Source organism: Cherax quadricarinatus, chromosome 59 (assembly GCF_038502225.1).
Source record: "Cherax quadricarinatus isolate ZL_2023a chromosome 59, ASM3850222v1, whole genome shotgun sequence".
In the NCBI taxonomy this organism is placed as follows: Eukaryota; Metazoa; Arthropoda; class Malacostraca; order Decapoda; family Parastacidae; genus Cherax; species Cherax quadricarinatus.
This window is the reverse complement of record NC_091350.1, coordinates 1,494,480-1,507,536: the sequence shown is the minus strand read 5'-3', so window position 1 is coordinate 1,507,536 and position 13,057 is coordinate 1,494,480. Positions and strand designations below refer to the sequence as shown.

Genomic DNA, 13,057 nt, shown 5'->3' with positions numbered 1-13,057 from the left:
GGAAGCGACAGCAGCAGCAGGTCTGCTGTACTGTGGAAGGAAGCGACAGCAGCAGGTCTGCCGTACTGTGGTAGGAAGCGACAGCAGCAGGTCTGCCGTAATGTGGTAGGAAGCGGCAGCAGTAGGTCTGCTGTGCTGTAGTAGGAAGCGATAGCAGCAGCAGGTCTGTCGTGCTGTGCTAGGAAGCGGCAGCAGCAGGTCTGCCGTACTGTGGTAGGAAGCGACAGCAGCAGCAGGTCTGCCGTACTGTGGTAGGAAGCGACAGCAGCAGCAGGTCTGCCGTACTGTGGTAGGAAGCGACAGCAGCAGGTCTGCCGTACTGTGGTAGGAAGCGACAGCAGGTCTGCTGTTCTCTGGTCCATGGCCTGTTTGTACTGCTCCAGGCACTTCACCGACCTCTGCCACTCTTAAATGCATAACATTTCTCCTCCCTAATGGCTTAAGTTAACCCTTGCTATAGATACTAATGTCACATTTTGTTTTGGTATTTGTTGTATTTTGTTTCAAATTTGTTTTACTCTCCGTTTCCAGTCTTTTTTTCCGTCCCGTTTCTGGATGTCGATTTAGTTGATCACATCTGTCAGATAGAAAGCTAATAACAGAATCATTTGTTGGTATATATGGTTGACAGTGACCAAGGTGCCTCTGGTCAGTGTGTGTCATTTTTGCCGGGCATGTCGTAAATCTAGGGTGTCCCAGTCCGACCATGCTAGTCCTGCTCCGTAATTAACCTCGCCTGGACGATTTGCATAGTAACAGGATAAAAATACCCCATAATTACTGTCGTTAAAACAAGAGTGGCCGGGTACTTAGCTTCCCGCAGCCTAGCCGGGTGCCCTGGGGTAATAGCTGGCAAGTTTGCAAGTTCTCTTTTTTTATTATTATTAGCTGCTCTGGAATTCTAGGTAAATATTACTTAAGTTTCCGAGACAAAAGGAAATTACTGTTCATTTCTATTAGCCGCTAAAGTTTTCAGTTTTTCGAATTGTAACTCAAGGGGGAGGGGGAGAAAGGTTGAAGCCTTCTCAAAGCACATCGCAAGAAAACTGGCGTTTGACTGCTTTTCTCTCCCATAGGGTCCTGTCAAGGTTATGTTTCCAGCCAATGAAAACTTAGAAAGTGGGAGCCAATCATTGTGCTTTGTTGAATGTGTGTTAGCGGTCTGTCATGGCTTTGTCCGCAGCCACTGAGAGCCCTTCTAAAATACCTCAGTGCCGCGGAGAACACTCCTTGTCAGACCCAAGTCGCCAACATCTGGGCTCCCCATTGTGTAGTTCTTCTGTACACTAATCCATTTGGTTCTCGTGCAGGTTGCTGAATAAGACTTTGTAGCGTAACTACACATACCTCTCAGGTTATCGTTTCAAGATTTTGAAGGTAAAACTCCAATAGTGTAGTGTCTTTATTATGGAAGTAAAAGCGGTAATAAGTAAAATTTTATAAATTCAGAGTTAATATTGCCAGAACAACCACGAAAATGATGCCAGATACATAGGAGAAACTAGTTTTCTATAAGTATCTGATTATTATAATCATGACTACTTAAAAATGGTATTATATAATATATATATATATATATATATATATATATATATATATATATATATATATATATATATATATATATATATATATATATAATGACTGGTACTAATGCTAACCCACTGCAATTCAAGTGATATAGTTCGATCTAATGATGGATGAGAAACATCCGAAAAGTCAGTCAACAAATAAAATGTTTGTGAAAATAATATTCTTCATAGCCTAGAGCACCGTTTTATGACCCTTTCAGGGTTTAGCACTTAATTTGGCTATAATTATAATTATTGATAACTTCTTTCTTACTTTATATATATTTCTGATTTATGTAATTTGTATTTGTCACTCTGATGTCTTTTAGATACCAAAAACATAAAATAAAAAAAAATGGCAATTAGGCCCTGCCCACCGTCATTACCTTTTGACTTGAGTGGGTTTGGAGTCAGAAATTCCCGTGAGAATAATTACCAGTGTATTAGAGTATTTCCGGTTTAGGATGATTGACATGCGTAACCAACACAGTTGATGGCTTCCCTCTGCCACAGTTTTAAAGCTGGAAACAAAATTTAGCTGTTTTTATTTTTACATATGAATAAAACTTTTTATTACCAGTGTGTGTACTCACCTAGTTGAGGTTGCAGTGGTCGAGTCCTAGCTCCTGGCCCCGCCTCTTCACTGGTCGCTACTAGGTCACTCCCTGAACCGTGAGCTTTATCATACCTCTGTGTGTGTGTTAGTTACCATTTTGTCCTAGGCACATGTCGATTAGACACTAGGCCTGTTGTATATGAGTACGTGTGTGTGTGTGTGTGTGTGTGTGTGTGTGTGTGTGTGTGTGTGTGTGTGTGTGTGTGTGTGTGTGTGTGTGTACTCACCTAATTGTACTCACCTAATTGTGGTTGCAGGGGTCGAGACTCAGCTCCTGGCCCCGCCTCTTCACTGATCGCTACTGGATCCTATCTCTCTGCTTCCTGAGCTTTGTCATACCTCTTCTTAAAACTATGTATGGTTCCTGCCTCCACTACTTCACTTGCTAGGCTATGACAACTCTATGACTGAAGAAATACTTCCTAACGTCCCTGTGACTCGTCTGAGTCTTCAGCTTCCAGTTGTGACCCCTTGTCCCTGTGTCCCCTCTCTGGAACATCGTATCTCTGTCCACCTTGTCTATTCCCCGCAGTATCTTGTATGTCGTTATCATGTCTCCCCTGACCCTTCTGTCCTCCAGTGTCGTCAGTCCGATTTCCCTTAACCTTTCCTCATACGACATTCCCTTGAGCTCTGGGACTAGCCTTGTTGCAAACCTTTGTACTTTCTCTAACTTTTTGACGTGCTTGATCAGGTGTGGGTTCCAGACTGGTGCTGCATACTCCAGTATGGGCCTAACATACACCGTGTACAGTGTCTTGAACGATTCCTTATTAAGGTATCAGAACGCTATTCTCAGGTTTGCCAGGCGCCCGTATGCTGTGTGTGTGTGTGTGTGTGTGTGTGTGTGTGTGTGTGTGTGTGTGTGTGTGTGTGTGTGTGTGTGTGTGCGTGTGCGTGCGTGCGTGCGTGCGTGTAACTTGCTCAATGGCGACAAATTCCAATTGTTCAGTTACAGATATAAACTCAAAAGCCATATACAAAACCTGTATGGAAGGGGGATCTCATAGAATGAAAAAAATATGCAAAAGACCTGGGTATAAGCATTTCAGCCACTTATCTTTTAAATTAAGAACACGAGTAAATGCTGCGAAAGCCATGAAATGGTAACATCATTCACATCACTTATGTCTGGATGAAGCATATGAAATGTAATTATTGACAAACATCTGTTTATGCTATATCCCTTAATTCATTTTATTATTTTATAACAATCGCATCTTTTCACCATCAGTATAGCTCTTAAACCTTGTGTACCCATTATAGTGCAAGGAGAAATGGGTTAGCTGGACTTGAGTCCTGGTAGTAGGAAGCACTTGGGAGGCTGAATGGGAATGTTGCAGCATGCTTCTGGCAAGATAAGCGATTAAATTACCGAATGTTTGGCGAGTGACAGCCAGTATGCAAAACAATCTCAGACAGGCGATCTGAACAATCCAAAACAAGCCACAGGGGGGGGGGGTTAAGTCTTAATGATAGTTATTTTCACACTTCTCAGTGTGTCATCAGGAGCTGTGCAATGTTGCAAAAGTAGCAACAGGAGAAAACGAGGGGAAGTTTTTCAGAGTATGGTAACGTGGGTGGGTACCAATTATGCAGTAGTCTGAATAACAGTAAATCTATTTTTTTGTGTGAATAAAAATTCAAAATGAAAGGAAGTGTAATATAAAAGGGGCCTGGAGATGTGACTAATGAACAGATAAAATGTTATTTTAGTGCCAGGAATGTCTGCACTGCTTATACTGGATCCTATTTTGAAATTTGCCGTTCTTGAATTTTGTGTGAAATTGGCCAAATTAGTAATTTCAGACCACTTTATCAGGTAATTGAAATAAGTAAATGGGCAGTTTCTTGTACTCAACTCATAGAATAAACGAAGTTCTAGCGAAACAGCTATAACTTTGGTCAAATGGAACAATGAAATTGGCCCAAAATAGGGCTCAAAGTGAGTAAAATCGGCAATGCGTTAGGTATCGCCGAGACTGCTAACTTCCATCAAATTTCATACTTGTGGTTTCATTACCTTCACAAGATGCACAGCAGAAGTTCAAGAGATGTTTACAGTATGTGTCGCTATACTGATTGAGACCCATGCTGTGGACTCTGGTGATCATGTGATCTGAGAGTTGTCAGTCGACAATCAAGATCACGTATGAAATCCAGGACCGAATTCCTAAGTGAGGAGAGGCTGTATATGTATGTATACAATATATTAATATATATATATATATATATATATATATATATATATATATATATATATAAAATATACGTATATATATATAATATATATATATATATATATATAATATATTTCTTTCTTTCAACACACCGGCCGTATCCCACCGAGGCGGGGTGGCCCAAAAGGAAAAACGAAAGTTTCTCCTTTTACATTTAGTAATATATACAGGAGAAGAGGTTACTAGCCCCTTGCTCCCGGCATTTTAGTTGCCTCTTACAACACGCATGGCTTACGGAGGAAGAATTCTGTTCCACTTCCCCATGGAGATAAGAGGAAATAAACAAGAATAAGAACTAGAAAGAAAATAGAAGAAAACCCAGAGGGGTGTGTATATATGTGCTTGTACATGTATGTGTAGTGTGACCTAAGTGTAAGTAGAAGTAGCAAGACGTACCTGAAATCTTGCATGTTCATGAGACAGAAAAAAGGACACCAGCAATCCTACCATCATGTAAAACAATTACAGGCTTTCGTTTTACACTCACTTGGCAGGACGGTAGTACCTCCCTGGGCGGTTGCTGTCTACCAACCTACTACCTATAATATATAATATATATATATATATATATATATATATACACACCTACCATTCGACTTACGACCACTCGACTTACGACTGTGTTTTTTTATGTCAAATTTCTGGGAAATAAACAACTATTTGTGTTGTACACAGCGTTTATCCTAAACCTTACAGTATAAAATACAGTACTAACAACATAAAAAGTAAAGTAAAACATGAAATACCAAAATAAAACAATAAAATAAAGTCATTACAAAAATGTTTTGTTGATATTCAGTAGTAAAGTTCGACTTACGACCATTTCGACTTATGACCAGTTTCTCGGAACCGAACTCGGTCTTAAGTCAGATGGTAGGTGTATATATATATACGTATATATATATAAACAAGTAGGCCATCTCCCACCTAGGAAGGGTGACCCAAAAAGAAAGAAAATCCCCCAAACAAAAATACTTTTATCATTCAACACTTTCACCTCGCTCATACATAATCACTGTTTTTGCAGAGGCACCCAGATACAACAGTTTAAAAGCATATATAAAAATACAATATAAAAAGTGGTATTTAATCAATAACAACACTGCGACTAGCCGGGTGATTGAATCCGTGCTGTTTTAGCCTGCATCATGGTGAGCGCAAATTCGTGACACACTAACCCACCGGACCATACAGTCCTACCATAGGATTATATGGCTAGAGCATCGTGAATTTTCACTCGCCATGAGGCGGGCTAAAACAACACGGGCTTGATCCCCTGGCTAGTTGCAGTGTTGTTATTCATATTATATATATATATATATATATATATATATATATATATATATAAAATGTATATGTATACAGTGGACCCCGTTTCCCGATGTTACCGGTATCCGATAAATTCGGTTGCCGATGCATTTGATCGAAAAAAATTTTGCCTCGCTTCCCGATACAAAACCTTTTATGCGATACAATTCGTACGAGACGTGTCCACTTGTGGCCTGAACTCCCGTGTGTACCAGTGTTTACAAGCCAGCCAGTGTGCGCGGATCCAAGGATACATTCGGTACATTCCATATTATCCATATTATCACTGTTTTTGGTGTTTGTTTCTGCAAAATAAGTCACCATGGGCCCCAAGAAAGCTCCTAGTGCCAACCCTTCGAGACCAAGGGTGCTAATGATTCAAACGTAGATGTTATGGAACTTCAGGAGGATTTAAACAAACTCCATTCTTGGTCAGAAAAGTGGCAGATGCAGTTCAATGTAGATAAATGCAAGGTTCTGAAGCTTGGGAGTGCCCATAATCCTAGTACTTATAAGTTAAATGATGTAGAACTTAGCCATACAGATTGCGAAAAGGACTTGGGGGTTATGGTGAGCAGCAACCTTAAACCAAGACAGCAATGCCTAAGCGTACGTAATAAGGCAAATAGATTACTGGGATTTATATCAAGAAGTGTAAGCAACAGAAGTCCAGAGGTCATACTGCAGCTTTATACATCATTAGTAAGGCCTCACCTAGATTATGCAGCTCAGTTCTGGTCTCCGTATTACAAAATGGACATAAATTCGTTAGAAAATATTCAGCGTAGGATGACTAAATTAATACATAGCATTAGAAATCTTCCTTATGAAGAAAGATTGAAGACTCTTAAGTTACATTCACTTGTTAGACGAAGAATGAGGGGAGACCTGATCGAAGTGTATAAGTGGAAGATAGGTATTAATAAAGGGGATATTAATAAGGTCTTGAGGATGTCTCTCCAAGAGAGAACCCGCAGTAATGGATTTAAATTAGATAAGTTTAGATTTAGAAAGGACATAGGAAAGTATTGGTTTGGAAATAGGGTAGTTGATGAGTGGAACAGTCTACCTAGTTGGGTTATTGAGGCTGGGACTTTGGGTAGTTTCAAATCTAGGTTGGATAAGTACATGAGTGGGAGGGGTTGGATTTGAGTGGGACTTTCACATCAGAGCTTATTTCTTGGGTGGCATTGAAAATTGGGCAAATGTTTTGTTAGTGGGATGAATTGTAAAGGACCTGCCTAGTATGGGCCAGCAGGCCTCCTGCAGTGGTCCTCCTTTCTTATGTTCTTATGTTCTTATGAAATGAAGAGAGATAATTGCAAAGTACGAAAGTGGAGTGTGTCGGAACTGGTCAGGTTGTATAGTGAACCCCAATCAACCATCTCTACTATAGTGAGCAGGAAAATGGCAATCAAGGAAGCTGCTCTTGCAAAAGGTGCAACTGTGATTACAAAACAGCGACCGCAAGTGTTAGAAAATGTTGAGAGACTGTTATTGGTGTGGATAAATGAAAAACATATAGCAGGAGATAGCATCTTTCAAGCGATCATTTGTGAAAAGGGTGATGAAAATCACCCTCACACAGCTATTGCAAGCCATGCTGGTGACTATTACACTGACAATGTTGTGAAACACTTTAGGAAAGTCATAAAGGAACGAGAGGTACAGGCCTCTATGGACAGATATGTTGTGCGACAGAAGTCCAGTGACTCTCAAGCTGGTCCTAGTGGCATTAAAAGAAGAAGGGAAGTAACCCCAGAAAAGGACTTGTTACCTCAAGTCCTAATGGAAGGGGATTCCCCTTCTAAACACTAAGACCATCCACACACTCCCCTCCTCCCATCCCATCAATCATCACCAGATCTTCAATAAAGGTAAGTGTCATGTAACTGTGCATGTCTTCTTCAGTTTGTGTGTATTAAAATTAATATTTCATGTGGTAAAAAAATTTTTTTTTCATACTTTTGGGTGTCTTGCACAGATTAATTTGATTTCCATTATTTCTTATGGGGAAAATTGAATCGCTCTCCGATAATTTTGGTTTACGATGAGCTCTCAGGAACGGATTAATATCGTGAACCGGGGGTCCACTGTATATATACGATATATCAATAACAACATTGTGACTAGCCAAAGAATCAAACCCATGCTGCTTTGGCCCGCGTCATAGTGAGCAAAAGATACATGATGCTCTATTCAATTTGACCACACAATTCTCAAGAATGATGCACTCAGCCAAGCTAGGTGTTGTACTCGTCATCCAAGAACATACAGTGGTGTGGATACCTCTGAGCTAATTTCATTCTACTCCCTGTTTGGTATATTAGCCCAACGTGCAAAAATTTATAATATTGTACCCATGAACGATGGGTACAATAATATATACAGTGGTACCTTGACTTATGAGTTTAATTCGTTCTGTGACTGAGCTTGTAACTCAGTTTGCTAGTATATCATTGAAAAACCTCATCGTCATTGAAATTAACTGAAATGCCATTAATCTGTTCCAGCCCCCCAAAAAAACGCCCCAAATTTTTTTGTTACAGGTTTTTAAATGAGAAAAACTTATTTGTAAATAAGAAATATTGTATACTCCATCCACCACCATCACTACTCCACCCACCACCACCACTACTCCACCCGCCACTATATCTACTCCACCTACCTTAACTAATGTTTCTTGAAAAAACTGTGTTGAAATGGAGGTTCTCTCTTTCCCGGATTTATACGAGAATCAAACAAGGGACGAGGTCCCTCAGTACAATCTGGGATTAGTGTAGGAGTATTATCCTTTCAGTCATGTCTTGGAAGAGCATGTGTCATGGGACAAAGTACCTGACATTCCTCTGGGTACAGAGTTGGATTTGACTTCAGATATGCTGCCAATTAGTGGCAGCATATCTGATACTCGCTCGTAACTCGGATAATCGACCGAGCGATGGCTAATAACTCAGAAAACTTGTAAGTTGGGGCACTCTTAAGTCAAGGCACCACTGTATTTATATACAGTGAACCCTTGGTTTTCGTGAGTCTCAGTTTTCATGAATTTTGGTTATTGGCAACTATTTTCATCAAAATAGTATACATATACGACCGAAACAGTCAAACAGCTAAGCATATCAGTAATCACCAGTGTTTTCATACAAGATGTAGTTTGACTCTTAAACTTTTTCATGGTTCCTTCGGTATCAGTGGTATTTCTTTTTAGTGCCAAAGTTAATATCCAGAAAAGACAAAAGAACACAAGTGCAACTAATATGACATTGTATTGTGGCAATGTTTCACTTTCTGGGAGCTCTGTCAAGTTGTTAATGGCTTGACAAAGCCCCTGGAGAGCAAAATGTTGCCACAGTAAAATGTTGCATTAGTTGCACTTAAGTTCTTTTTACTTAACATACTGTTGGTAATTCTACCAACATTATCCAGAAAAGCACCATGGTGATGAAAACATTAAAAATAGGCAGATAAACACAAAAAAAAAAATCGTGATATTGAACAAGTTATAACGGCTATTGACTGCATGGGTGTGGGTGTTTCCACACCTTGGAATGATACTAGCCCTTCCCCTAACTATGGTCTTGCCCCAAGACAAAACGGGAAAATATTCCATCAAACGGTGGTTATTTACAGTGAAGCTTGTTGTTTAGAAAGAAAATGTCAATCGAACTACGTATATTGGCAACATGGTGCATGGTAGCATGCAGTGTGGTGGTCTTCTATTTATATATTTTATCAAGCTGGGTGAGATGTACAATTATCTGCTTTTATATTTTGCCATGAATATAAAGCTGATCGATACAATAGTTTTTCTTTTTTATATAAAATTTGAATCACTTTGGGAAAGCCTATGTTCTTATATTAATCCTATACAGTGGACCCCCGCATAGCGATCACCTCCGAATGCGACCAATTATGTAAGTGTATTTATGTAAGTGCGTTTGTACGTGTATCTTTGGGGGTCTGAAATGGACTAATCTACTTCACAATATTCCTTATGGGAACAAATTCGGTCAGTACTGGCACCTGAACATATTTCTGGAGTGAAAAAATATCGTTAACCGGGGGTCCACTGTATATATATTAGAGGTAAAGGAGGTTTTGTGTGCAAGGGGCTTTGACTTCCAGCAAACATGCGTGAGCATGTTAGATAGGAGCGAATGGAGACAAATGGTTTTTAGGACTTCACATGCTGTTGGAGTGTGAGCAAGGTAACATTTATGAAGGGAGTCAGGGAAACCAGTAGGCTGGACTTGAGTCCTGGAGATGAGAAGCAGAGTGTCTGCACTCTGAAGAAGGGGTGTTAATGTTGCAGTTTTATAACTGTAGTGTAAGTGCACCTCTGGCAAGACAGTGATGAAGTGAATAATGATGAGTTTTTCTTTTTCAGGCCACCCTGCCTTGGCGGGAGAAGGCCGATGTGTTGAAAAAAAAAAAATCTTAAATTTTTTTTTATGGCTGATATTTATTGTCCAGTATAAATTCTGTTGGTGTAATATTTGTTATTCAGTTTGTAAGTATAATTGGAAAATTGTGATAGTCTTACAATAATAAACCTTGAGTTTGAAAATAAGGAGTTGTCCTTTCCACAGGGCTTGGCTCCGGAGTGCCATCACATTGCTGTTACTTATGGTGCTCACCTGGACACTGGGACTCTTGTATCTCCACCGACCCTCTCTACCCATTGCTGCAGCCTTCTGTGTACTCAATGCTCTACATGGCATTTTTATCTTCATCTATTACTGCGTCAGGAACCAGAAGGTAAGAGGGAGACTGAAGCTCGCTTTCATTTTGTTTTATTTAGCTGTCTTGTGTCTACACTCAAGTTTCTGTTTTTAATTGTGTCTATTATGTTTGTGGCTGAAGCATGACAGTATAAACAATTTCAAGGACTACCATTTCTTTATTTTGAGTTTGCTGTGTGGCTTCTTAATGCTTTTAATGTTTTGCTTCAGCTTAAATTTACGTTCATTTTAATTGAGGTTTGTGAGTAGTATAGAGGCGTGCTCTTTTGAGCACCGTAGTAACGTCGTGTCTGTCTGTGTGTAGGTGCGGGAATGGTGTCGGTCTGCAGTGGAGCGTGAGGCTTGGCTCCCACAGGTGGTTCGGGGAGTCTTTGCCGCCGAGAAGCAGACCTACAGCCCTAATAACAACAACACCAACCCCCACCCCGCCATCTCTCACGCCCTCAATCACGCCCACGCCTCGCCCGCCCTCAACCAAGTGGGTAGTAACTCATGCCGAGACCCGACCACCACCACCACAACCCTCACCACCTCCCCATCAATAACCTCATCCTCCAGTTCTTCCACTTCCTCCAGAAGTTCTCCTCCAACACCTGTGGAAGGCGGACCTCCTCCTCCCTTGAGCCCCTCAAGTCCTCCTCCCTCACACAAGCATCACCACCACCACCCCAGAGATCACCGGGGTGTGGCGCCACGTCCCCCTGGTCCCCCTGTAGCGACCATAACAACAGCAGACCCATCCTCAGGTACACATCAACCCTCAAAAATTCCGGGCGTCCTGGCTTGCTCCTGTCCTCCTGTTGGTGCTAATGCTGGTGTTCCCTGAAGTGTTGCTTATCCCGCAGTGTCCTGTGGTGATGGTGTGTGGTGATGGGGTTGGGTGCTTTTCTTCTGCCTTAAAATGCACTTTTAGTTCTTTAATGGTTTATGTGGAGTACTTGCACTAAAGTTTTAATTTTGGCTTTATTGCATTTTTCTGTCTTGCTGCTTGCTTAATTTTATATAAGTGCTTATAAAAATCATCACAATTCCTGGAAGTTTTGTGCAACAGGGCTGTAGAATTTAAATTGTTTACAAATCTTAAAATAATTAAAAAGTAACACAACAGCCTTCTCCCACCAAAGCCAGGTGATCCAAAAAAGAAGAAACATTTTTCTACTCTTTACATTCAGTAATTTATATAGGAGAAAGGGTTACTAGTCACCTCTTATGACAAGCATGGCTTATGGAGGAAGGATTCTCTTCCACTCCCCCATGGAGAAATTACTTACGTATGTGTGTATATATATATATATATACAGTGGACCCCCGCATAACGATCACCTCCGAATGCGACCAATTATGTAAGTGTATTTATGTAAGTGCGTTTGTACGTGTATGTTTGGGGGTCTGAAATGGACTAATCTACTTCACAATATTCCTTATGGGAACAAATTCGGTCAGTACTGGCACCTGAACATACTTCTGGAGTGAAAAAATATCGTTAACCGGGGGTCCACTGTACAGTGGACCCCCGCTTAACGATCACCTCCCAATGCGACCAATTATGTAAGTGTATTTATGTAAGTGCGTTTGTACGTGTATGTTTGGGGGTCTGAAATGGACTAATCTACTTCACAATATTCCTTATGGGAACAAATTCGGTCAGTACTGGCACCTGAACATACTTCTGGAATGAAAAAATATCGTTAACCGGGGGTCCACTGTATATATATATATATATATATATATATGTATATATATATGTATATGTATATGTATATATGTATATATATATGTATATATGTATATATATATATATACACACACACACAGTAGCAACCGGTGAAGAGGCGGGGCCAGGAGCTAAGACTCGACCCCTGCAACCACAAATAGGTGAGTACAAATAGGTGAGTACAGTGATACCTTAGGAGATACAAACTTTTTTAATTCCAGAAGGCTGTTCGAGTGCTGATACCGAACGAATTTGTTCCCATAAGAAAAATTTTAAATTAGATTAACCCTTAAATGGTTCAAATAGATCGACGTTCAAATCCGTAGTGCTCCAAAAGTAGATCTATGTTTTTTTTTACATATTTTCAAATATAACAAAAATGTAGATAAATTTTTTTTTTTTTTTACACATTTTCAAAATGTAAAAAAAAAAAAAATGTATTTTTTTACATACTTTCAAATGTTGAAAAAATGTATATATACATTTGGACCATTGAAAGGTTAATCCATTTCAGACTCCAAAAAATACACTTAAAAAAGCACTTATATAAATACACTTGCGTAATTGTTCGCATTTTGAGCTGTTCGTATCCCGAGGTACCACAGTATATTATATATATATATATGTCGTGCCGAATATGTAAAACTGGTCAACTAGCAAGAACTCATTTAAAATTAAGTCCTTTCTGAAATTTTCTCTTATACGTTTAAAGATATATTTTTTTCATTAATGTTAATGTAAAAATTTTTAATTTTGCACCAAAAGAATCTTAGAAAACTTACCTAACCTTATTATAACAAGAGCAATTTAGTTTAGCCTAACCCAACTAAATATATTTTAGATTTGTTTACAATAATTTAGTA

At 39.7% G+C, this 13,057-nt stretch overlaps 1 protein-coding gene and 1 long non-coding RNA gene across 10 annotated transcripts in view; one reads left to right on the top strand and one right to left on the bottom strand.

The window, feature by feature from the left end:
- The window catches only part of LOC138854431 (uncharacterized), a 70,085-nt gene that overhangs the window by 2,386 nt on the left and 54,642 nt on the right, over positions 1 to 13,057 (bottom strand). The gene's annotated exons all lie outside the window — the stretch shown is intronic.
- Positions 1 to 13,057, top strand: part of LOC128698822 (latrophilin Cirl) — a 414,208-nt gene that overhangs the window by 395,773 nt on the left and 5,378 nt on the right. For 4 of the 8 annotated variants that reach the window (XM_053791234.2, XM_053791235.2, XM_053791232.2 and 1 more), the window contains 2 exons: positions 10,328 to 10,496; positions 10,785 to 10,958. In XM_053791234.2, coding sequence (XP_053647209.2) covers positions 10,328 to 10,496; positions 10,785 to 10,958 — 343 coding nt within the window. Of the gene's footprint in view, positions 1 to 10,327; positions 10,497 to 10,784; positions 11,227 to 13,057 lie in introns of all 8 variants that reach the window. The other 4 variants (XM_053791240.2, XM_053791239.2, XM_053791237.2 and 1 more) reach the window with 2 other exon arrangements.